The sequence below is a fragment of the Coturnix japonica genome, chromosome 38 (assembly GCF_054131305.1).
Source record: "Coturnix japonica strain WE chromosome 38, WE-NBRP24, whole genome shotgun sequence".
Classification (NCBI taxonomy): Eukaryota; Metazoa; Chordata; class Aves; order Galliformes; family Phasianidae; genus Coturnix; species Coturnix japonica.
The window spans coordinates 3025237-3048241 of NC_140700.1; the positions used below are offsets into that span (position 1 = coordinate 3025237).

The window sequence follows — 23005 nt, forward strand, 5'->3', positions numbered from 1 at the left end:
GGAGGGAGGTAGAAGGGCACCGCCCAGCTCTTAGTGTAGGGATTGCATCAGCCGCTGTGCTGAGAGGTATTGCGCCCCCTAGCGGCGTGGAGGGGAATAGCGCTGTTCCGGCTGGAAGCGCAGTGAGCAGGAATGGTCACCATTGTGTCAATATTGTGTCAATATTGTGTCAATATTGGGTCAATATGGTCAATATTGTGACAATATTGTGTCAATATGCTCAATATTGGGACAATATTGGGTCACTATTGGGTCAATATTGTGTCAATATGGTCAATATTGGGTTAATATGGTCACTATTGTGTCAATATTGTGTCAATATGGTCAATATTGTGACAATATTGTGTCAGTATGGTCAATATGGTCAATATTGGGTCAATATTGTGTCAATATGGTCAATATTGGGTCAATTTTGTGTCAATATAGTCAATATTGGGTCAATATTGTGTCAATATGGACAATATTGTGTCAATATGGTCAATATTGGGTCAATATTGGGTCAATATTGTGTCAATATGGTCAATATTAGGTTAATATGGTCACTATTGTGTCAATATTGTGTCAATATGGTCAATATGGGGTCAATATTGTGTCAATATGGTCAATATTGGGTCAATTTTGTGTCAATATAGTCAATATTGGGTCAATATTGTGTCAATATGGACAATATTGTGTCAATATGGTCAATATTGTGTCAATATTGTGTCAATATTGTGTCAATATGGTCAATATTGGGTCAATATGGACAATATTGTGTCAATATGGTTAATATTGTGTCAATATTGTGTCACAGCACGGAATGGACCTCAAACATCACCTCGTTCCAACCTCCTATCGCGAGCAGAATTGCCAGCCACTCAACCATGCACACCTCAACTGCACGTCCCCTATTTAATTTAAAGCCATTCCCCCTTGTGCTATTACATAGACCTACCCAATGCTCCACCCTGAGTCCTGTGCTCCCATTTGAATCCATATTCCTGTCCCATCCCTCCACTGCAGGGTCACACGAGGTCCCACGCTGCCCCCTTGCACTTGATCTCTTTATTTTCACTCAGCCGTGCTACAACCAGGAGGGTCCCATAGATTAAGGGGGTTGAGGGGGTGCCCCATGCCACCTCCCTCCCCCCCTTCAGGCCCTCTCCCTCTCAATACAGTCTTTAAAACTTTTAATATAAAGTTTAAAGTTCATTATTCTCGATCCTGAGAAACATTTCGTCCGTTTACGGAGCTCTCGCTGTAAACAAAGCACCACAGGCACCAAGCCTGTATCCCAGCGCAAGGGACCAGGTAAGGAGGGGGAAAAGGAAGATGGCCGTGCTCCCCAAGGGGTGTTGGTGGGGGTCCCCTATTTCAGGGTGGGCTCCCACCACGCTGCTCTCCTTTGGGAGCAAATTCCCTGTGCTGGGAACGGCCCCGATGGCATCAAAGTAAGGGAATGGATGTCCCAAAACCAACCTTGGTGATGCCATCACCCCGGCGCTACACGTTGTCATTAAAAAACATTAAAATACAGATATCCCAAAGGAAGAAATAACCCCCCCCACCCCGAAGCTCCCTGACATTCCCCCTCACCCACCCCAACCCTCAGCATTGCTCCCTTGACACAAGGTAAACTTAAAAAAGAAGATGTCTAACGGCAGCTCCCGGTCCCTTTGGGCACCTCTTGGTGCCCATTCCTGGAGCTCAGAGTGTGCCGTGGCCACGGGATCCAAGGGCAAACCATCCCATCTTCTCCTGTGCCAGGTCGAGGTCCCGCAGGCGGATGCCGACCTCCCCAAGGAGGATGTTCTCCCAAAAGCCTTCCTCGCTCAGCACGCTCAGCCGCAGCTCCCGTTGCTGCAGGTCACCCCGAGGCACCCCATCATAGACCAGCTATGGGAACAGAGAGGGGCAGAACCTCAATCACAAGCTCCAATTGTCCCCCCATCATCTCCATCCTCATCTCCATCCCCATCACCACTCCCACCTCCATCACCATCCCCAAACATCATCATCTCCATCCCCACCACCATTCCCACCTCCATCACCATCCCCAAACATCATCATCTCCATCCTCATCTCCATCCCCATCACCACTCCCACCTCCATCACCATCCCCAAACATCATCATCTCCATCCTCATCTCCATCCCCATCACCACTCCCACCTCCATCACCATCCCCAAACATCATCATCTCCATCCCCATCACCATTCCCACCTCCATCACCATCCCCAAACATCATCATCTCCATCCTCATCTCCATCCCCATCACCACTCCCACCTCCATCACCATCCCCAAACATCATCATCTCCATCCCCATCACCATTCCCACCTCCATCACCATCCCCAAACATCATCATCTCCATCCTCATCTCCATCCCCATCACCACTCCCACTCCATCACCATCCCCAAACATCATCACTCCCATTGCCATCCCCATACCATTTCATTATAGGTAGGGTTGCAGGTTTTCCGGGCCACTTTGGTTTTCCTCTTAGTGGTTTTCTGAGGGTCAGGCAGCAGGTAGGTCTTGACATAGGGGTCAGGGTCATTGCCATCCTGGAGGGGCTGCTGTAGGATACAGCATGGGGCACACTGTCAGCCTGGCAGTGGGGCCAGATCCTGTCCCATTACCACCAGGACACTGCGCACCTACCAGCCCCCGGATGTGCATCACCATGATGAAGAGCTTGTTGTTCTTGTAGGAGATGGAGAGCTTCACCTCCCCGCCGACCTTCCCCAGGGGACGAGCCCATGTGGTGTCTGGAGAGGAGGAGGGACAGAAGAGGGGAGCAGGAGGGACACGGAAGGGCCATGGAGGGGATATGGGGCTCACTCCAGCCCACCTACCTGCCGGCTTTGGGGCTGGGTTGGTGCCGGCTGCCTTCTCATCCCTGGGCAGCGGGTGAAAAAAGGTGTAGATGAGGTCACACTGTAGGGCAAGGAAGGGGTTGTTACCAGTGCTTTACATACCACATCTGCCCTGTTTCTACTCAAGTTATCTTCACCAACACCCCCAGCCCACCCTCCCGGGGTCCCCCAGCCCTGTACCTCAGCCACCTCGGGGGCAGCATGGATGAGGTGCCAGATGTAGCCATTGAGTTCTTCTTTCCTCCTCTCAGCCACTGCCTCTCCTCGTGACCGGCCAATAATGAACCTGCTGGGGAAGCTGGCAAAGGGCACAGGCATTCAGTGACCCTGCAGAGCATTGGAAGCCCCATTGCCAGGTCTGGGAGTACCTGGGTAGCAGTGAGGAGGGGAAGAGCAGGCGCAGCTTGTTGTGCAGCTCCTGGAACTCCTCAAAGGTGCGTTGCACAAAGGTCACCTCACTTGGGCTCTCCCGTTTCACCTTCACCACGTAGGTCTGTGGGGATATGGGGCTGTGATGTGGGATGGAGGCAACAGGATGCCCCATACCCAGACATGTCAGGGATTCAGGGGCAAAGAACACTCCAGGACAGAGAGGGTTGTTCTTATGCCCAACTCCTTGGGCTGTCCCCAGCCACCCCCACTCACGTAGCCCTTGCTGGGGTTGAAGACCCTCTCATGGCGGCAGAGGAAGACATCACAGATCCGGCCAGATGTCTTGATGGTGTGTGTGCGAGGGGCAAAGGAGAGGGTTGGACGGGCATCAGAGCCTGTGAACTTCATCTGTGCCAGGTTGTGAATGAAGAAGTTGAGCTTGGTGGCCACACTGCCCAGGCTGGACTCAATCAACCTGCAACAAGGCCACGTGTTAGCATGGAGGCACTTGGCCAAGAAGCAGCTGGTGGCCATGCCTTTCTCCTGGGGGGTCACCAACCCACATCCTATACCTGGTGAAGTAGGTGGTGGCATCAGCATCAGTGTCCTGCGGCCTTAGTGCATCGTAGACATATTTGAGGTCCTCCAGGTCGGATAGTTCAGGGATGCCACAGGACAGCATCTGGGCAGGGAAGTGAGGGTGAGGGTAGGTGGTGAGATGAGGATGCATCCCCCAGACACCCCATGGCCCTTCTGAGTGGCTCCAGGTTCTCACCAGCCCCAGCAGGTTGAGGAAGAGATGGGTGTGCTTGCGGATCAGATTGTAAGCCTGGCAGCACAGGTCAACGAAGTCATGGAAGCGGCTAGAGGGCTTGTCTCCACCATTGATAACATATGCCATGTCTGAGGTGAAGACAAATGGAGCCCGGTCCCTGCATTGGGGGTACAGAGTGAGCACAGAGGCACGAGGAGAGGAACTTCACCCATAAAATCAGGAGGAGCCCCAATGTTAAGGAGTTGTGGATAATTGCAGTGAGAAGGAAGGTGAGATCAGAGGCATTCCTCACCTCTTGATGTTACCAAACATCTGAGCGTGGCCCAGGAACCTGCCAAAGTCAATGTGAAACATGTGGCCAGTGGTCTTGAGCATGATGTTGTCATTGTGCCGGTCGCAGATCCCCAGCACATAGGTGGCCACACAGCAGCCAGCACAGGAGTAGATGAAGTTCTCCACAGCCTGGAAAGGATGGAGACATAGGGAAATGAGGGGCAGCTCATCTTTGCTGCTCCCCCATGAGATGCATATCATCCTTGGAGAGGTGGACATGCAAAGCAGGGACCCTGCCAGGCTGCTCCTCACCTTCTCATATTCATCCTCCTCGGGGTTGTGTTTCTGCAGCCAGTCAGCCAGCGGCCTGTCCTTAAAGGAGCCCGTCACACCGTGCTCCACCTGGATTTTACGTAGGGTCTCGGCGTTGGGGATCATCTCCACCATGCCTGGCAGCCAAGACAGCAAGGTAAGACCTGTCCTTCCCACACCCGGGGAGCACCAAGAGCCCAGCACCCTTTTGTCACCAACCCTGAGGTGACTGTCTACAAAGTCACGTTCCTGGCTCACAGCAACCCATGGTGGCTTCTGTCTACAAAGCCCCATGGCTTCCCATGCCATTGCCAATCTGAAAGCATCACAACATGGTGACTGATGCCATTGCCAATCTGAGAGCATTGCAACATGGTGACTGATGCCATTGCCAATCTGAGAGCATCACAACATGGTGACTGATGCCATTGCCAATCTGAGAGCATCACAACATGGTGACTGATTCCATTGCCAATCTGAGAGCATCACAACATGGTGACTGATGCCATTGCCAATCTGAAAGCATCACAACATGATGACTGATGCCCTGATGTTGGGTTACCTCGTCCACGGCCCGTGGAGAAGCAGCGGAAGATGACCATGCGCATGTCCAGCCCCTCCTGCACCCAGATTTTGTTCATGATCCGGATCATCTGCAATGTCAGCATGTCCTGCCGCAGATCATCGCCACACTGCAAGCCCATAGGGAGCCATCAGACTGAGGGTGCCAAGGGAAGAGCATCCCTCTGGGAATGGAGATGCTGTGGTTTGGGCAGTGCAGGGAGGATGAAATCACCTTGAAGATGACCCGGATATTTTCTCCAAGGGGATCAACGTTCTGGAAGGAGAGCTTCAGTGGGACGGCGTTGGAGTTGAAATAGGAGCAATCCTGTCACAGGGAAAAGAAAAGGCAGCTCATTAGGGATAGGTGGCTCCAGGCAGGTGATGATACCCCAAGCCCAGCACTCACCCGGGGCACAATCCCCTTCACCAGCAGACTGGGGCTGAGTGGCAGCCGACACGACCCATTAGCCTTGAAGAACTGCTTCACTTCCTCCAGCCCCTCACGCAGGATGCCCTATGGGGAGGGTTATTGAGAGGCTGAGACCTGGTTGGACCCTGTAAGATCCCACAGACCCCAACACCCACCTGGCGTGCTGATGGTGCAGCATCCCGAACTTGTTGGGCCAGCCTGGCCAATGTGTTGACCAGCAGGCACTGCCGGTCAAACTCCTCTCTCAGCCCCTTCCCACAGCAGCACAGCAGAGCTGCCAACAGGTACTGGTAGCGGATGCTGAACTGGGAGTCTTTCAGGCCATCCTTCAGCAGCCTGTCCACAGCACAAGCATTGTGGGGTCAGGCACATCCTGGAACCCCCCTTCCAGCCCTCTCTTGGTCCCCTCAGACTCACCAGAAGAAATAGTGGGTGATTTTCAGGTCACAGATTGCTCGCTTCATAAGGAAGCGCACCAGTGGGCTGTCCAGGTAGCACTCATACTTCAAGGCCTGGATTAGGGGAAGAGAGGATAGTTCTGGGGTGCAGCAGAACCAGCACATGCCCCAAGCTGTGTTCTGGTCCAAGTATGCACCCAATGCTGCATATCTACCCTGGCATTACACATCACCAACCCAGCACACATCCACAATCCTGGTACATATCCCATACAGCACCCTCATCCCAGCACACACCTGGACCAGCTGGGGTAGGTAGTCCAGCAGCTCCGTGTCAGAGATGGAGTCGATCCACTGCACGGCTGTCCTCCTCACCTCCTGGTCTGGGAACCTACATAGGGTAGTTGTCACAAGGACATCATAACCCCATGAGATGGCCACACACCCCCCCCACCAAGGACATGACACCAATGGGGTTGGATGCTCCACCAAGCGGGCACCAAAGCCCACAACCTGCAGCACACATTGCCCCGTGTCCATGCAACAGAGACTTACGTGGCATGAAGGAGCCCCAGGGCATCCTGGTGGCTCATGTAGGTCCACTGGCTCAGCAGGGCATAGATGTCAGGCAGACAGGCCCACTCCCAGCTGGGTGCACTGGCCAGCAGCATGGGCAGTGAGCCGGGTGCTGCGTGGCAGTAATAGCGCTTCTCCCACAGCCGTTTGCGGTCTGCATCTGTCAACCTGCAGCAGCAAGCAATGAGGGATGGCAAAGCCTGGGCACAGCACACAGCTCCAACCCCACCATGCATGGATAAAACCCTCCACAGCCTTAAGAGAGATGGTGGATGGGGCTATGCCATGTTGCATGATGCTGGGTGCTCCCCTGGTCCCTGGGGCACCCATCATGTGGGTGACCAAGCTGCTGCAGGGACCTCACAGCAGCTGGCCTTGCACCAAGATGCTTGGCAGGCAGAATTAGCACCGTCAGTGGGTACTGGAGGAGTGTCTGTCAGTGGGGACACATCCACCACTGCTGTCGTGCTCTGTGGATCCAGGCACGGCTGCTGACACCCAATCCTCCCTGTTTATAGCAGCAGCAGACGCCGGCCGGCTCAGCAGCACTGAGCATTGCAGCTCCACCAAACCCCAGACTCATCCTCCAGCCCCAGCTGCCTCCCCAGACCAGCTGCTGGAGGAAGGATCAGGCCCCCAGATGCCCCCTGTGCATGCAAGCCAACGCTGGGCAGAGCTCAGCTGAGACCCCTCAAGGAAGGATGGTGCTGATCCCCCCCCATTGCTCACCAATAAAGCGATTTCTTCTGCATCGCCTCCCGCAGCCTGCGCTGATCCTCCTCACCCAGGCTGCCAAATTCGTACTTGGGGCTCACCTCGGCCGCCAGCGGGCTCACAAACTTCACGTCGAAGGCAGAGGTGGGGAAATCAATCTGGGACAAAGGATGGGTGAGTGAGTGAGCTGGGGTTTAACACCCCTCCGGTGCCCCCACTGCTGACACCCACCTGCAGGATGACGCTGTCAGGCTGGTTGAAGTTGGGGGCACTCGATCTGGCTCTGGAGTTGTCCTGGGTCGCCGGCCACAAGCCCAAAAGCTTTCTCCCGCAGGTCAGGACCCTGGAGGAGAAAGGGGAATCTATTTGGGGGGCTGCTCCCCTGGGGTTGGGGTGACACCGCTGCAGCGATGCTGCATCCCCACACTGAGCCCTGGGGGACCCTCAGAGCCCACCCTGGGGTGCCCGTGGTGGTTGGACACCCTACGCACTGCCTGAAGTTGAAGAGCGGAGTGGTGACCCAGCCCAGGGCCTCAGGGACCCGCCGTTGCTTGTTGGTGTCAGAGGAGCTCCCCGGGGGAGGGACGGGCACGGCGAAGAGCGTGACGCTGAGCAGCGTCTCCCGCGGCAGTCGGTTCACCTGGACGGGGAAGCAGATCCTGCAAGAGAGCAGTCAGAGCCCCACGGCACGGATCAGCCCTGGCCCCTTACCTCGGAATGCCAACAGAGCTCAGCAAATGCCTTTGCTGCTGGCACTGGGGGTGCCACGTGCACACATACGTCATGGGCATACCCCCCCACGTTGGACAGGGCCGGCTGTTCCCATGCCTTTGCTATATCCAAGGTAGGTGATATGGGGGACACTGCACACTGACCTCGTCCCAGCTTCTCCCTGTCAGTGTGGGGGTCCTCAAGGAGCTCAGGGCATCCTGCCCACAGGGTGGGCATGGGATGGGTGGGACAGGCAGAGGGGATTGGTGCCACTGGACACACGTCCTTCAGGGGCACAGGCGCCTTCTAAAATTATCCCGTTCCCATCCCCACCTCTTTGCAAATGCCAGGCATGGCGAGGGCTCAGCACAGCCTCCCTCCCTATCCCTATCCTTATCCTTATCCCAGGGCTATTTTGGGAGCAGATCCCCTTTCCCGGGTGCAAACAGGAGGTGGAGGACTGGCGCCAGGGGCAGGTGCTATTCCTGGGGCTGACATAAGAGCTTCCATAACCCTAAAACTAGGGAGAGGCACAGAGAGGAGCTGCTGGAGGAGGTAGTACGGATGGGGACGGCACCGGGTACCCATGCCCACCCCACATCCAGGGTGCTGCCTTACTGCTGGTCCCATATGATGAGGTGGAAAAGGTACTTGTAGACGTGGGCTTTTCTGGTGTGCAGGGGGCTGCACAGCTCCTTACCACCGTGCGTGATGGAGCAAGAGAGGTAGAAATCTTCATAGCTGCAAGGGGAGCAAAAGAAATGTGAGCGGGGGGAGCAGCCACAGCTCTGAGGGTGCTTGGGGTTCACTTAACCAAAGGGGAAACCTCATAGCAGTGGGGCTGGGAGGAAGGGGGGTGCAAAAAGGATATGTTGGGTATGTTCCCATGGCTGGCCACACTCTAATGAAGCCCCTTCATAAGTGGCTCGCCCTCCCCAGCTTTGCACAAGGGGGGGGTGGATACGGAGCTAGCAGCCCCTGTCCTTCCCATCCCCATCACCATATGGCATCGCGCATACCATCACAAGGGGGGCTGTTGGGGGGGGGGGGGGTCCTGCCATGTGGCAGGTGCCGAGCGACAATCCGGGGAGGGCTGCGGGGTGCTGGAGGTCAGGGGATGTCGGCATTTCCCAGGCTACGGGCTTTGTTCAGAGCCAGTCACCAGAGGGAATACATTAAAGACAGGACAAAGGCGAGGGGTCCCCGGCGGGGCGGCTGCAGCCGATGCTGCTGCCTCATACACCCTCCCCATGGTGGGCTCCTGGGCTGCCACCGTCTCCCCTGCATGGGGCTGAGAGCGGGCACGGGCATTGGGGCCATCTGTCACATCGCCAGGGAGGCTGTGAGCCCAGGAGTGATGCTGCAGCCTTGGGGATCTGTGGGGTTGGAGAAGGAGAGCAGCACAGAGCCTGTGCCATCCGCCTGCACCATGCAAGCACCGCTCAATGCACGCCGAACATGGGGCGCCCTGGGGTGGTTTAGCTTTTATGCTGAATATTGAGCAGCCTAGAGATGGAACTAACAGGTCTGAGCCCCAGATTATGCAGGTAGAGGCTGAGCAATGTCCACATGGCCACCCTACCTGGCAGCCCAAGTGATGGGGATGCGGTGAGTGGCGTAAACGGTGAAGGAGAGTGGGCAGGAAAGCAGACGAGCCTCCTGCACCACGCCATGCTCCCGGCTCCATTGCACTGCTGTCTGGAAGTCAGCATTGAAGGTGCTGCAGTAAAGCCCTACCAGGTCCAGGATGGCAGCCGTCAGGCTCTCCACGATCCTCTCTGCAGGGGAAAAAGGAGAGGGGTGACACAGAGCTGTCTGAGACCTGCTGCCTTGCTGTGTCTTATAGGGCCTTAAAATGGGGCTGGGATGCTGGGGGGGGGACCCTGAGCAGGGCTGTGCTCTGGGGCATGAGGTGGAAGTGCAGGAATTGCAGGCTTCCACTTAGCTGAGCTGATGGGGAGGAACAATAGGCATGGCCTCTTTTCTTTAAGAAGGGTTTCAAACCCATTTTCGGCCTTAATAATTGAGGAGGAGGAGGGGTTTGAAGATTAAAAGCACCAAGAAGTTCAATCCAGAAGGGGAGGAGGAGGAGAAGAATTTGAAATACCTCGATTTTCCCTCTTGGCCAGAACATTTGGATCCTGCAGAGGAAAATAAAGAAAAGAAACCACAAGAGCAATATCAGCATGAGCCCTGAGCGTCGCTGCGGCCGGGAGAGGCTCTCCAAGCCAACAGCTTTACGTAAGCAGCCGGGGTGAGCACCAAGGTCCTGGCCCTTCAGCTGCTGCCTGCTCCCAGCTATTGAGGAATTTTCCACGTGGTGTAAAGGAAAGGAGTGAATGGGATCAGCCTGCAATTGGGCTTTCTCTCTGCACCCACCCCTTTGGTCTTCTCAACTCTTACCTTCTGGATTTTGGGCTGCATGCGGGATGGGCAAGGGGGCATCTGGTTGAGGGCTGTTGTTATTTCCTGTGACTCAACGGCAGCCAGGGCATTGCAGATGGCCATGACTGACTGGATCACCCGCTCTGCCTTCAGTGGGAAGTCTCCCTGTGGGGCAGAGGGAGGCTGAGCAGGGCTCAGAGACAAGGCAAAGCGGAGCCCAGGACCTTTGGGGAGGCTGCAGCAACAGGGCACGGGGCAGGGAGCAACATCTGCACCCTCCTGTGCATAGGTAAATACCAAGAAGAGGAATAAATGCTGCCCTCAGTCTTCATAGCAGCTCCCCAGCTTGCTACACACCATATACAGTGAGTGCATCAGACTGTGCTTCAGTTTCCCCTTGTTTCTCAGCCTTTGCCCTTCTCCAAAGCACCCTTAGAGCCCCATCATAAGGCAAAAAAGTCCACAGTAAATGCTGCTGGGATCCAGAGGAAAATGGGAACCCACTCTTTTGTGGCTGTGCTGTCCTCTTGGGTGTGTGGCAGCCCCCCGGACACAGGGATTGTGGGTGGGATGGGGTGGATCTGTGCAGGAGCACTGAGCAATACTCAGAGGGATGGATACACGAGGAGAAGAGGCTGCACCCCCAAAAGGACTCACCTCAGCTGCCAGGAATGTATCCACCTCATTGTGAAAGGTGTCAAAGAGGAGACTCAGGGCTTGCCTAGGGGACAGAGAGCAGAGCTCAGCCCTGTGCAGGATGTGGACAACATGGGGCTGTGCTCGCCCTGTGCCACCCCTACCTGCTGATGGTCTGCTTGATAGGCCTCTCCTGTAGGTGGATATAGTGGTTCAGGGTGGAGGGGCTTTGGTCATCGCTGGCCTGGAGGAGGAGAGAAGCTGTGCCATGTGCTGTGCCATCCCTCCTGCCCCTCTTCCCATGATGGAACCCCCTCTTTCAGGGGCTGGGAGCTCTAACAGTGGAACTTGCACTTTGCATTAGCCAACCCCTAACCCAGCAAAGCATCCCTGGGGGCAGCAGGAGTGCAGGATCAAGGCAGGATCCCTGTGCTTGCACCCACCGTCCGGGCCAGGTCACTGCGCACTGCTTTCCTCCTCATCAGCTGCAGGCGGATGTCGATATCAAACTTCCTGCAGTGCTGGATGTACTCATGGCTCCCCAATGCGTGTTTGCTGTGGGGACACAAACAACAGCCTCATTGCACAGCCCCTCTCCACCCACTAGGAGAATCCTCTAACTCCAACCCTATGCTAACACCCTGTGGCTGAGCATGGTCAAGGTCTGGCTGTGCTTCCTTTGCCTGCAAAGCATTTCACTGGGTTGCTGTGCTAGGAAAACCCTAAAGAATATACTATTGTTTTTCCTCCTTCCTCTGTACCCTCCATAAAGCTGCGGCCAGCCCTGCTGGGAGCAGGCATAGAGGAGGCTGGTTAAAAGCCTGGCACCATGGGCTACTGCAGAATGGGAAAGGCCCACATTAGGAGCTTGCTGTACAGCCCTGCTTTCTTTGCCAGCTTCAGAGTAGAATGAACCAATTCAGCCCTTGCTGTCACCACTGGGCACAGTGCCGTAGGGCGGGCAGCACATCTGCAGGCTCAATGGCAGGATGGAGTTGCAATGGCAGGATACAGGGTGGGGGGTGGTAGGGCTGCAAGGGATGGGGACGCAGAGACCAAGTCACTGTGTGGTCATCAGCACTGGGCCCTGCCCTGCTGCAGGAGGATGGGGAGGAGGCACTGCAGGAAGCCTGGCTGAGGCAGCAATGTGCCCTTATCGCATAGGGCCAGCATCCTGAGCACCCCGCCCTGGGATGCTCAGCCTGGCCCTGCCTTTCTCCTGCACCTTGCAAATGGAAGTTGGCAGAAAGCACCAGCAGCTCGGGCTGGTTTGGAGAGCTTGAGTGCCCAACTGGCTCTGTGTGGAGGGTTTTGGCACTTCCAGCATCTCCTCTGCTGGGGGAAGATGTGGAAAGAAAAGGCCGACAACAAAAGGGCTTTATTTCCCAGGGCTTTCTCAAAGCTCCTTTGAGGGCTGTGGGAGATACAGGAGCTGCCCTCTGGGGATGGGCTGTACAGCTCAGGATGCCTCCAGCTGGGATACCAGGGAGGACAACGCAGCTGCGACCACTTTCCAAATGGAGAAGTTAAGTAGAAATGAGTCAATTTGCTTTAAATCACCCAGGAATCCTCCAGCAGAGCCCAGGATGGACCCACAGCCCCACCTGTCTGCCTGAGCAGCATCCATCCTCAAATCCTTCCCTTCCTCTTTAAAGTGCATGCTATAAAAAAGATGGCAAAGCACCATCCTTTTGATTGGTGCAAATCCCATTTGTTTTCCAGCTAGGGCTGCTTCTAGTTAAGCCTCATTAGAGAAAACAGAGAACATCTTGCTGACAACCAGCATTTCCAGCACTGTGGGTACTGAGGGGCAATGCAACTGCTGTGTGCAAGCAACCCTGCTGCATCCACGCACATACATGCATACATACACATATGTGTATGCACACCAATGCACAAAAGCACATTACATACATAACTCTGTGCCAGTGCTGTGCAAGCTATCCTTTGCTGAGCAATTCCCAGCTGCCCCCTTAGGGCCTAAAAGTGCAGCTCCTGGACGCCATGGCAAAGCTCCCATGATTTGAAGCAGCAGAGCCAGGCTGTGGGGCTGCTCTCCAAGAAGAGCTGGAGCTGATTTGCTGCAGGCAGTCCTGGGAAGCACTGAGTGTGCCCATGAGTGCACGGCTGCACTCGCTCTGGATGGAGCTTTCCCCAGCCATCAGACCCAGAACTGCAGTTTTCCTGCAGCAAAAGCAGTGCTGGGGGGGGGGGGGGGGAGCAACAAGAGAGTGACATGGCTGTTATTAATGCTCTCCCAAAAAGCTTTTTTGGCAGCTCCTCGGGCTTCAGGCCCTTCCCCAGTCTGCAGGCGCGTGAGGCACATCTGACTTGTATCCTGCCTGGGGAAGGATGCTCCCAGCATGTTGATTTTGGCAAGAGCATTGCAGCAGCTCAGGAGGCAGGGATTGATCCTGGCCATCCATCCCTATGAGCCCACAAGCCCCCTCCAACACTCACTTTTGCAAGAATTCCTCCAAGCCACAGAGCTTGAGCACAAAATCCTCGACGTCGACAGCGTGAAGCTCATCATGCGTGTAGCACAGGGTCTGGTAGATGAGCAGATCCACAGTGGAGGAGCCTATGGGGACAGGGAGCTGCAGTGAGCATCTCCAGGCTGGCACTGCCCCCATGGCCTCCCACAATTCCCCCTTTGGCATTGCTGGGGGGCTGTCCCCACTTTGCAGCTCACTTACAGTCACAGGTGAAGGTGAGGGGCTCCCGCAGGCTGTCACATAGCACTGTCACCTTCAGGCTGATGCCATGTCCCAGGTGCTCAGGGCTGAGGCTGACAGCACTCCACACGAAGCCAGTCAGGGAATAGTCCTGGGGGCTGGAGCTGGACCGTAGCCTGAAGGCAAGGGGCAGGATGAAGGGTGGCTTTATATTTCCCCCTCCAAATGCCTCCATTTGGAGACAACTCACAGAGCCCAACAGCCCCAAGCAAGAGCTTGGAGTGCAGCAAGGGATGGCTCATACAAGTCTATGATACTCACACATCCAGCATATGGCAGAAAGCAGCCACCTCCTCATCCCTCTCCTCCGACACCTCAAAGAGCTCATAGCCATTGGCTAAGGAGCGTGGCCTGGGGGGGACCTGTGGGTAGAGCATGAGCCCATCAGCAACACTTGGGTGCATTGTGCCTCCCTCATCCCACCTTGTTTCTGCATAGCTTGGGAGCCTCATCTTGCCCAGCCATGCGTATGGACACTGAGATGCCAAGGGACCAACCATGGGACACTGGGGGCTGCAGCAGAGCCAAGTTCCCCCCGCTCATGGGGGTCCCCAAGCCTCCACAGCTCTCCTGCAGCAAACAATGGCCCTGCTGTCAGAGCAATTAACCCAGCCAGCAGCTAACGAGAGGCAGAGAAAGGCAGAGAACACAGCAGCCACTAAAGACCATTTTAATGCCCTTTTATAATTGGTTTCTGGCAGCGAGGAAGCTGAGAGTGACTTACATGGCCCCCACCAGCTGCATCACTCACCCACCACAGAGCAGAGACCCAGGGGGAGCTGAACTTGGGGGCACGAGCCCACTGCAGCCCCCCAGCATTAACTCCCCAGGCTCCTGGGGGCACAACAGGGCTGGGAATAAGGCAAGGAGATGGGACACAACCATCCTTCACCTTGTTGCCATCTATGGGGAGAGAACAGCCCCTTACCGGGTCAGCAGAGATCCTGCGGTTCTTGTTGGGTGCCACATTCTTCCTATTGCCAAACCTGGAGATGTAGGTCCTTGGGGGGACCTGGGGGGGCATGGTTTTGCTCCGTGCCACCGGTTTACCACTCGATTCCTTCTCAAAGATGCTCCTGCCCTCCTTCCAGCCGCGGGCAGCTTCTCGCAGCACCTGGGACTCATAGGTGGACTTCAGGTTGAGGCAGGTGATGGCATCATTGATGCCCTCATAGTCAGCCAGGCCATAGGGATCCTCCTCGGAGATGCGGCGGGCGAGCAGCTTGCCACGGGGCTGCTCATGAGCTGAGAACATGTTGACATCCCTGTGCTGGGATCCTTTGGAGGATGGTGGGGATCCCTTCCCCAGGCGCCTGCTGCCTTCGGGGTGACTCCGCATGGAGTTCCGGGGGGGCAGCGGTGGCGGGGAGAGCTTTTTAGGGGACCCCCCATTGCTGTCAAGAGGTGAAGTGCCATTGAGGGGCTCCCCGAGGAAGTCCCCTTCAGAGCCATCAAAGATGTAGAGGTAGTCCCCGGCCAGCGGGGTCTTCAGCCAGGCTGGACCCTCTGTGCCGGTGGGTGCAGCATTGGGCCGTGGTGGGGGCATGGGGAGGCCCGGCGTCAGCCCCTCGGGCAGTGCATTATTGCAGAGCGCAGGGTCAGAACCAGACAAGCCACGTGTTGCTTTGATCCCACTGCACCCATGGGTGTTTTCGGGCTCATCCCAGGAGATGAGGGCTGGCTCAGCACGTTGCTTGGCCCGGCTCTCCTCCTTGTCCTGCCGCAGACGTGACAGTGCATCATATTCCATCTGCAGGGCCTCGGCCAACGCCAGCTCCTTGCGGCTGATGCCCACCGACTCCAGGGACTTCCAATGCTCTCCATTGCCACGCGTGGCGGACATCGCTCCGGGATCTCTTCCTAACCGTGCTCAGGGCTCAGGAGAAAGGCATGATGCACCGCCGGCCACCTGGGTGGAGGGGAAAAGCAAGGGTGAAGGGTTTGGAGAGCTCGTTAAGGACCTAATGAGAGAGCTGAGGCCATGGGCGTGCACCCAGGGGTCAGTTTGGAACAGAGGAGCTCATTACGGATAGACACAGAGGGCTGGAGGTACAGCCCTTCCTCCCTGTAAGCACAGAAAGGAAGTGTCAGGAGCTCGGAAGTGTGGTGGCTTAAGTGAAGATTTGGCAGCCCCCAGGCAGGCGGGGAAGGGCTGCTCGGCCCCACAGCTGTGGGGCTATTGCTGGATCTCCCCAAGGACAAAATAAGACACTGAGTGGGGAAAGTTGGGGGCTGACTCAACACGTAACCCCGCTGCCCACACGGGCTTCACAGCTGCACGGGGCCCTACAAGCTCAATGCATGGCTTCAAGCTCACTGGTAGCTATGGGAGCATCACTGTGTTGGGAAAAACACAGCCTCCACCAGCAAAAAACTTTGGGAACAGAAGGGAAGAGCAGAGAGAGAAGAGCAAAGGAGAAAGGAAGGGGTGTCTGCAGCCCCTCCTGCCTTGCCTCCCACTTATTTGGTTGGTATCATGCATTGGCAGTGAGGCAGAACCTCCCCCCCCCACCTGCCCTGAGGGCTTTGCCCAGCACACGTTGCTTTCTGCCCACCCAAAGCCCCCAGGGACCCACGTGCAGCCCCAAACAGCTGCCAGCTCCCATTGCTACTCCCCCTGTGCCCACCCACCCAAGGGGCTTCAGGGAACAAGAAACACAGCCCAACCCTCTCAAGCAAACCCAGTGGATCCATCTGAGCTCCCCCCCCCCCCCATCCCCATTGAAGCCCACCAGCCCAAGGGAGGTGTTCAGAGTCGTCTGCTGTGCATTAGCAGGGATGCTGATACATCCCCAGGGCTCCCAGCATTGCACAGCCTCCAAACCCAGAGACTTTGCAGAGCTCAGCCGTATGCAGAGAGATGGAAAAGCCTGACTTGAAACCACCTTTCCGGCCCTAACCACGATACCAAAACCACAACGACCGCAGAGCAGAGAACACAGAGATGGCTGCTCCTCCTGGCCAGGAATCGCCCTTCAAGGAAGGATTACCTCCTCTTCCCTGCCCAGCAAAATAAATGGTGAAGTGGATGTTAAACACAGAAGTGGAGTGAGCCCAAAGTCTCTGGAGCTGGATGTTCAGCACTTGGTGACTTAGAGCCTGACGGGTGTTTTCTTGCTCCATCCAGGGCTCATGAGGCTCAGTGAGGGACAGACATGGGGTCTGCCCTGAGCATGGCAGCCCAGGACATCTAAACTGCCCCCAGAGCTACTCAGCCTTAAATGGACCAGATGGCTGCTAATGAGCCCAGCCCAGGCTTTGCCTGCTGCAAACACATTTGTCCCCTAAGACAACAGGGACTCAACCCTCAGCATGAACCCAGAATGGAGCTGGCTACACACCTCACTGCAAGCAGCTTTATCGAGGTGTCCACATTGTGGGGATACAGTGATACCCATCCTAGTGTATCAAGCAATGCAAACCCACATGAAGGAGCCCCAGGCTCCACGCTAGGGTTTACTATGGGGCCATTCCCACTCAATACCTCCTCCACCCTACAGTTATTAGAGGAAGAAACTACACAGGGCTGAGAGCTGCGGATGAGGACTCAGCCAGGGGACTATAGAGGCAGAACTGAATTCCAGAGATGCAAACGAGCAGTTGGGTTTTCTTTCCCCTCCCTCTTTAAAATACCATTACTCGTCATATAGGGATCATTTTCCTTTGCCTTAGTCTCACCATCAGCCTCAGGAGAGCATTCGGTTGCTTCCCACCTTTGCTGTGCTGAGTTCTTGTAGCACGTGGAGCAACCATGGAGGGGAAAGCACTTGTCCTGGGATACCCACAGCCCCAGAGCTGTGTGTGTGTGTGGTGGTTTAACTGGATTTTCTACATATTTTGCAGCAGTCGGGGAGATTGCAGCCTTGTGGGGAACCACATGCAGACACCACATCCCTCATGCTCCTGCCAGGAGCTCTTTGCTCTGTCAGTGCAGCAAATAGCAGCAGCAAAGCAGGATATTTCCCCATCCAAGCACCCAAAACCCACCTTCCCTCCAGATCTGACAAACACAAGTTCTGCCTCCATCTATCTGCCTCCGTCCCACCTCCTATACCTGCATCCCCCATCCCAAGCACTGGGAGCTCTCTGCAATGCTCCCCCTTTTACCCCATACCCCAGTGACAATCCAAATCCTCATACAAAGCATCAGGGTGGGAGGAGGGGAAGGAGATGGATGTGCAAGGGGGGGACCTGTGCTCTTCCATCCCTCCCTCCTCCCTTGCAGGCAGCTGCATGGGAAGCAGATTGAAACAGCTGAAGCATTTGAGAGGGCATCAAACAGCTGAGAACGAGGAGGCAAAGTGAGCCCTGAAGGGGCACCTCATTGGGTGTGAGAGCCGAGGGATGGAGGTTATGCCTATCAAGGGGAGACAATCCCTGGCCATTTATAATCCGGCAGAGGGAGGAGCAGCAGTGAGGGGGATAAAGCATCAAGCTTCACCTCTAGGGCTGTAGCTCCATCCATCCTGCTGCTGCTCCCACTGAACGGGGCCATGTTCCCAGCGTGTTACAAGCTGACAAAGCTTCTAGGATGTCTGGGATGCTCCCATATCCAGAACCAGCCCCACACAGCTCCTAAATGGGGCTCCCCATGCAGCTCTGCACACTGTCCTGCACACACCAAGCCCAGCAAACGCCCTGAAAACAAACAATGCTGTTTGCCTCCCAACCTGTTGCCTTACAGCACGAGGAGTTTCTTCCTCTTTAGGCCCATGCATCTCCTCCTATTAATAGCAGAGCAAAGCCTGGTGCACTGTAAGCTATCTGGAGGAGGCAGGATGTGAAATGATCTGATGCCAAATGCTCTACAAGCATTTTTTTGCTACGCATTTCCACCCTCGGGAGGAAATCCTGCCTGGGGATGATGGGTCAGGTCCAGGATGGGACAACCCCTAACCTGAAGGAGCTCTGTCCAGGATCCAGCCCATGTGCCCAGTGACAGCAATGGGATGTCACAGCCTTGCATTGAGGTGTGACAGCCACACACCCACACAGAGACATTGAACTTCGCCCAGCATCTGACAGTAAAAGCAATGGGGATGTAGGAAGGGACACGGGTGGGACGTTTCTGCACCCAGCATTTCTGCCCTCTGCTCCCCAGCCCCAGCTGTACCCGTGTCACACCCAGGGTTGGGGTTTCTGAATTACTCAGCCCTGCCTCCTCCAATGCTCAGCACCCAAACCCAGGGCTGGGTTCTGTCTGCGCTCAGCATCCCCAAGGGACGCCTGCGGTGCAGGTTCACTGCTCCTATGCAAATCTCAGCTTCCTCAGTTCCCTCCAGCAGGGGCTGTTAGACACATATTTATACATACATACACCCTGTACAGCCCACGGTGTAAAGCACAGCAGTCCCAGGCTCAGTGACCCCCACTGCCCACACACTGCCAGCCCAGCTTTGCACTGGGAGGTGCTGGAAGCTGCAGCTCTGCAAAGGGATCATTGTAGGATCATAAGCTGCATGTTCAGCTCCTGCAGCCACAGGGTTCCCCAGCATCACAGCACTCGGGTTGTGCCACCTCCCAGCATCGGGGTGTCACCAGATCCAGCCCTGCGATGGAAACCGGTTCCATGCGCGCATTTACATCTCATAGGATTAAAACACAACCTTGCATTCCGGCCAGGCATAACCTGCTCCTCCCCAGCACCAAAGCACACGGAAACGCCAGGCTCGGGATGGGGCGGTGGCTGCAACCTCACCCCCATGGTGCTGGCAGCGGTCGCACATCGCTGTGTGCATCCAAGCAACGCACAGCGTGCATTTAAACTGCAGCGTGAGAGGATGGAGAGGCGGCTCCTCGCTCGTTCGGCTCCAGATTTCCTTATTTCAAGCTCCTTATTTCGGATGGTGCTGCTGAAATGAGGTGGTGCAGCACCTGGCTGAGGGCTCTGAGAGCAGAGCATCCCATTCCCCCTCACCCCATCTCAATCCATGCAATGTTTGCTCTCCTGATTTAGGAGGAAAAAAGATCGATTTTTTTTTCTGCTAGTTCACCCCAGATCCTGCGAACAATTGCATCCGTGCTTGGCATATCCACAAGAATAGCTGCGGTTAAGTCAATACGTCTCCTTTGCTTAGGGGCAATAGCTCACATTTCTCTGGAGTTTACTGTTAAATACACGCATGAACGTATTTGCAAGTTCAGGATCCAAGAGCAGAGAGCATCCAGCCTGCAGCAAGTAGAATTACCTCCAGTACAGTGTGGAGGTTTGGTTGCACATTGAGAAGGGCTGACCTTGCCTTCAAGCCCCCCATCCTAGATTGAAAGGGGGGGGGGTTGTAGGTTCACTTTGACATCACGGCTGAGCACACGGAGCCCAGCGCTGCCTCCCACCCCCATTCACACCTGGCAACTTCGCAACCCGATGGGCACCGCTCCATTGTTCTACAACACCCCACACACACAACTCCCCCCTTATATCTCACACTTTAAGGACGGGACCCCCACCTCCTTTACACCCCCCCATCACCACCCTCCCTTTACCTCGTTGATCCTACACACCGCGGGGCATCCAGCAGCCCAAGCACCACCCCGAACAGCGCGGATCAACGCCGGGAAGCTGCTAAAACACAGCGGGACCGGCCTCCTCCCACCTCCCCATAAACCTGGTTATACTCCACCGCTTCCAACGTTACATCTCAACCCTACCTGCATCCGAGGGGGCCCGGCGGGCAGCGCGGGGCCGCGCCGCGGCGGCGGCGGCTGCGGCTGCGGGCGGATGGAACGCGGCGGTGGCGGTGGACAATGGAGGGGGAGCAGCGCGGTGCGGTGTAGCATCATCTCGCGGTGGTCCGAAGCATTGCAACCAGCGGGGACGGGGGCGGCCCCCGGGCTGCGTACAGCCCGAGGGATGGAGGGGATGATGGCCCACAACCCCTACCCCCCCAGACCCCCCTAATCCCCCCACACACACCCATCCACACCCTCTTTCCAATCCAAAAGCTGCCTTGTGTGCAATGCAGCAGGGAGATGTAGAGAGGGATGAGAGCACCCACTGTGGATGTGGGTGGGTTGGTGGGTTGGTGGGTGGGTGGGGTGGGGGAGGCCCGCATTGCTCGCAGAGAAGGGTGAGGAGAGCTCAGACGCTGTGGGGTTGGTTGTGAGAAGCATCGTGGTTGTTGCTGAGGTTTGGGTTTGCCGGTTATTGGCACTCACTGTGCAGCCGGCTGTTATTGAGTGTGGATTGAGGTTGATTTCAGGCTCTGTTTAATCGCAGTCAAGGAGTTATAAGGGGTTGAAAATCAGCAAGGACAATCCTCAGTTCCAGCTCAGGTTTATTAGAGAAGGAAATCCCATGGATAAGGGAGGTTGTGCAGCACTGCTCTGTGCCTCATCCGTCTTTAGGTTACGCTGCATAGAGGTGAAAGGACTTTGGGGGGGGATTTGGGGTACAGCACATTAAATACACAGATACAGCGGAGTTAATGTAGAGCCTTATGGATACATGGCGAGGCATTCACCAAGAGCCCGGATAGCTCAGTCGGTAGAGCATCAGACTTTTAATCTGAGGGTCCAGGGTTCAAGTCCCTGTTCGGGCGGGTGAACTTTTTCTTTCGTGTATTTCTTTTTTTCTTTCCTGATCTTTTCAATTCGTTTCTTTTTATTCCACAACCCCACAAGAAGCTCTCCTGATCACAAAAACCTTTTTAAATATAGGGTAGAAGCGGCAAATTCATCTCCTGGAGTCTCATCCGCAGCCTTTAGAGAAGGAAAAAAAGCCAAAATAAGAGGAAGAAAAAAAGAAAACAGAAAGAAAAAAGCCAAATCACACAGAGAAAACACAAAAAGATGAAGCGCCCGAACAGGGACTTGAACCCTGGACCCTCAGATTAAAAGTCTGATGCTCTACCGACTGAGCTATCCGGGCTCTGATGGAAGCTTATTGACGCTGCTTATATCACCGCAATACTGAGTCTATGTTGTACTATAGGAAGAAGGGGGGCTCGCAGAGGGTTGGGGTGACCATACAGAGCTCGGAGCGGCTCCGAGCTGCGCATTAATGCAGGGAATAGGGTAGGAAGAAACACTGTGTGGTTACATGGGGCACAATGGGACGCCAGGTCAGCCCTACAACGCGGTCCTCCAAGGCGGTCCTCCACATCAGGGAGCAAGCACGGATTTCGTTCTCTCTAGGAGAACACTTCCGGTATTGCTCTATGATACGCTCGCGCCGTGCCGGGCGCCGAACGGAAGCGGCCCCGCCGCCATGTTGGCTCCGAAGGGAAGTGGCGGCCGAGGCCCAGTGAAGATGGAGGAGCGCAGCCCGCGGGGGGTATAGGGGGGTTGACCCCCCAACCCGGGCCAAGTGGGGCCCATGGAGCAGCTGTAGGGTGAGCTTCGCCGGTTCCAGCACCGGAGGAGGCCACGGGGTGCTGGGAAACGGAGAGCTGGGCCTGGGGTGGGTGGGCGGCCTTGAGGGGGGGAGGGGGGTGGAGTCGGCCTCTATGGGGGGGGGTTGAGCTTCACACCGGGCCGTGGCCGCTAGGGGCAGTGCTGTGTCCCATGTGGTGCCTGGAGGGGAGCTGGGCTATAAGGGGAGGGGGCTGGGATTGCTTGGCTATCACTTGAGAGCAGCTCGGCAGAGAAAGACCTGGGGGTCCTCATAGATGAGAAACTTAACATGAGCCAGCAGTGCGCTCTGGCAGCTCGGAAAGCAAATGGGATCCTGGGCTCCATCAGGAGAGGGGTGGTCAGCAGGGATAGGGAGGTGATCGTCCCTCTCTACTCTGCTCTTGTGAGGCCCCATCTGGAGTACTGTGTCCAGGTGTGGAGCCCTCAGTACAAACAAGACATGGAGATTTTGGAAAGGGTCCAGAGGAGGGCCACGAAGATGATCAGGGGGCTGGAGCACCTCCCCTATGAGGACAGGCTGAGGGAGTTGGGTTTGTTCAGCCTGGAGAAGAGAAGGTTGCGGGGTGACCTCATTGCAGCCTTTCAATACCTGAAGGGAACTTACTCCCAGGAGGGGAGTAAACTCTTGGAAAGGGCTGACAATAGCAGGACACGGGGAAATAGTTTTAAGTTAAAAGAGGGAAGATTTAGGTTGGATGTTAGGAGAAAGTTCTTTACTAGGAGAGTGGTTAGGCCCTGGAAATGGCTGCCCAGGGAGGTTGTGGATGCCCCATCCTTGGAGGTGTTCAAGACCAGGTTGGACGGGGCCCTGGGCAACCTGATGTAGTAAAGGTGTATGTTTGGTGGCCCTGCCAGGCAGGGGGTTGGAACTACATGATCCTTGAGGTCCCTTCCAACCCGGGTCATTCTGTGATT

The 23005-nt window shown here is 55.7% G+C and overlaps 2 protein-coding genes, 1 long non-coding RNA gene and 2 other non-coding genes across 12 annotated transcripts in view; 3 read left to right on the forward strand and 2 right to left on the reverse strand.

Moving 5' to 3' along the window:
• Positions 1-1029: 1029 nt before the first annotated feature.
• PIK3C2B (phosphatidylinositol-4-phosphate 3-kinase catalytic subunit type 2 beta) lies at positions 1030-20632 on the reverse strand. 2 transcript variants are annotated; one of them, XR_014938769.1, is made up of 33 exons: positions 20387-20632; positions 14667-15647; positions 14000-14100; positions 13700-13854; positions 13464-13584; positions 11447-11558; positions 11168-11247; positions 11025-11088; positions 10386-10532; positions 10090-10123; positions 9565-9760; positions 8601-8723; positions 7763-7930; positions 7503-7614; positions 7287-7429; positions 6537-6725; positions 6279-6372; positions 6001-6095; positions 5739-5919; positions 5560-5667; positions 5386-5478; positions 5152-5281; positions 4590-4726; positions 4297-4466; positions 4005-4161; positions 3802-3911; positions 3503-3704; positions 3226-3350; positions 3038-3155; positions 2837-2918; positions 2639-2749; positions 2429-2557; positions 1030-1875 (listed from the first exon to the last, which is right to left on the reverse strand). XR_014938769.1 is itself a non-coding variant. In XM_015884942.3 (33 exons), exons 2-33 carry the CDS (start codon positions 15579-15581, stop codon positions 1687-1689), a joined length of 4887 nt encoding a protein of 1628 aa, XP_015740428.2. In that variant the 5' UTR covers positions 15582-15647; positions 20387-20632; the 3' UTR covers positions 1030-1686. The 2 variants fall into 2 exon arrangements, 1 of the variants encoding a protein (XP_015740428.2); XM_015884942.3 differs by having other exon boundaries at positions 2643-2749.
• Positions 8503-10870, forward strand: LOC107324703 (uncharacterized). The gene is made up of 2 exons (XR_001559540.3): positions 8503-8629; positions 10112-10870. It is a non-coding gene; the product is annotated as an uncharacterized LOC107324703 (long non-coding RNA).
• A 571-nt stretch (positions 20633-21203) lies between the features above and the next one.
• On the forward strand, positions 21204-21276 carry TRNAK-UUU (transfer RNA lysine (anticodon UUU)). Its single transcript has one exon. It is a non-coding gene; the product is annotated as a tRNA-Lys (tRNA).
• A 256-nt stretch (positions 21277-21532) lies between these two features.
• On the reverse strand, positions 21533-21605 carry TRNAK-UUU (transfer RNA lysine (anticodon UUU)). The gene has a single exon. It is a non-coding gene; the product is annotated as a tRNA-Lys (tRNA).
• A 333-nt stretch (positions 21606-21938) lies between these two features.
• The window catches only part of MDM4 (MDM4 regulator of p53), a 29306-nt gene continuing 28239 nt past the window's right edge, over positions 21939-23005 (forward strand). For 5 of the 7 annotated variants that reach the window (XM_015884971.3, XM_085527184.1, XM_015884972.3 and 2 more), the window contains exon 1: positions 21939-22136. The gene's annotated coding sequence lies outside the window, so the exon portion shown is untranslated. The remainder of the gene's footprint in view (positions 22137-23005) is intronic. The other 2 variants (XM_015884968.3, XM_085527183.1) reach the window with 1 other exon arrangement.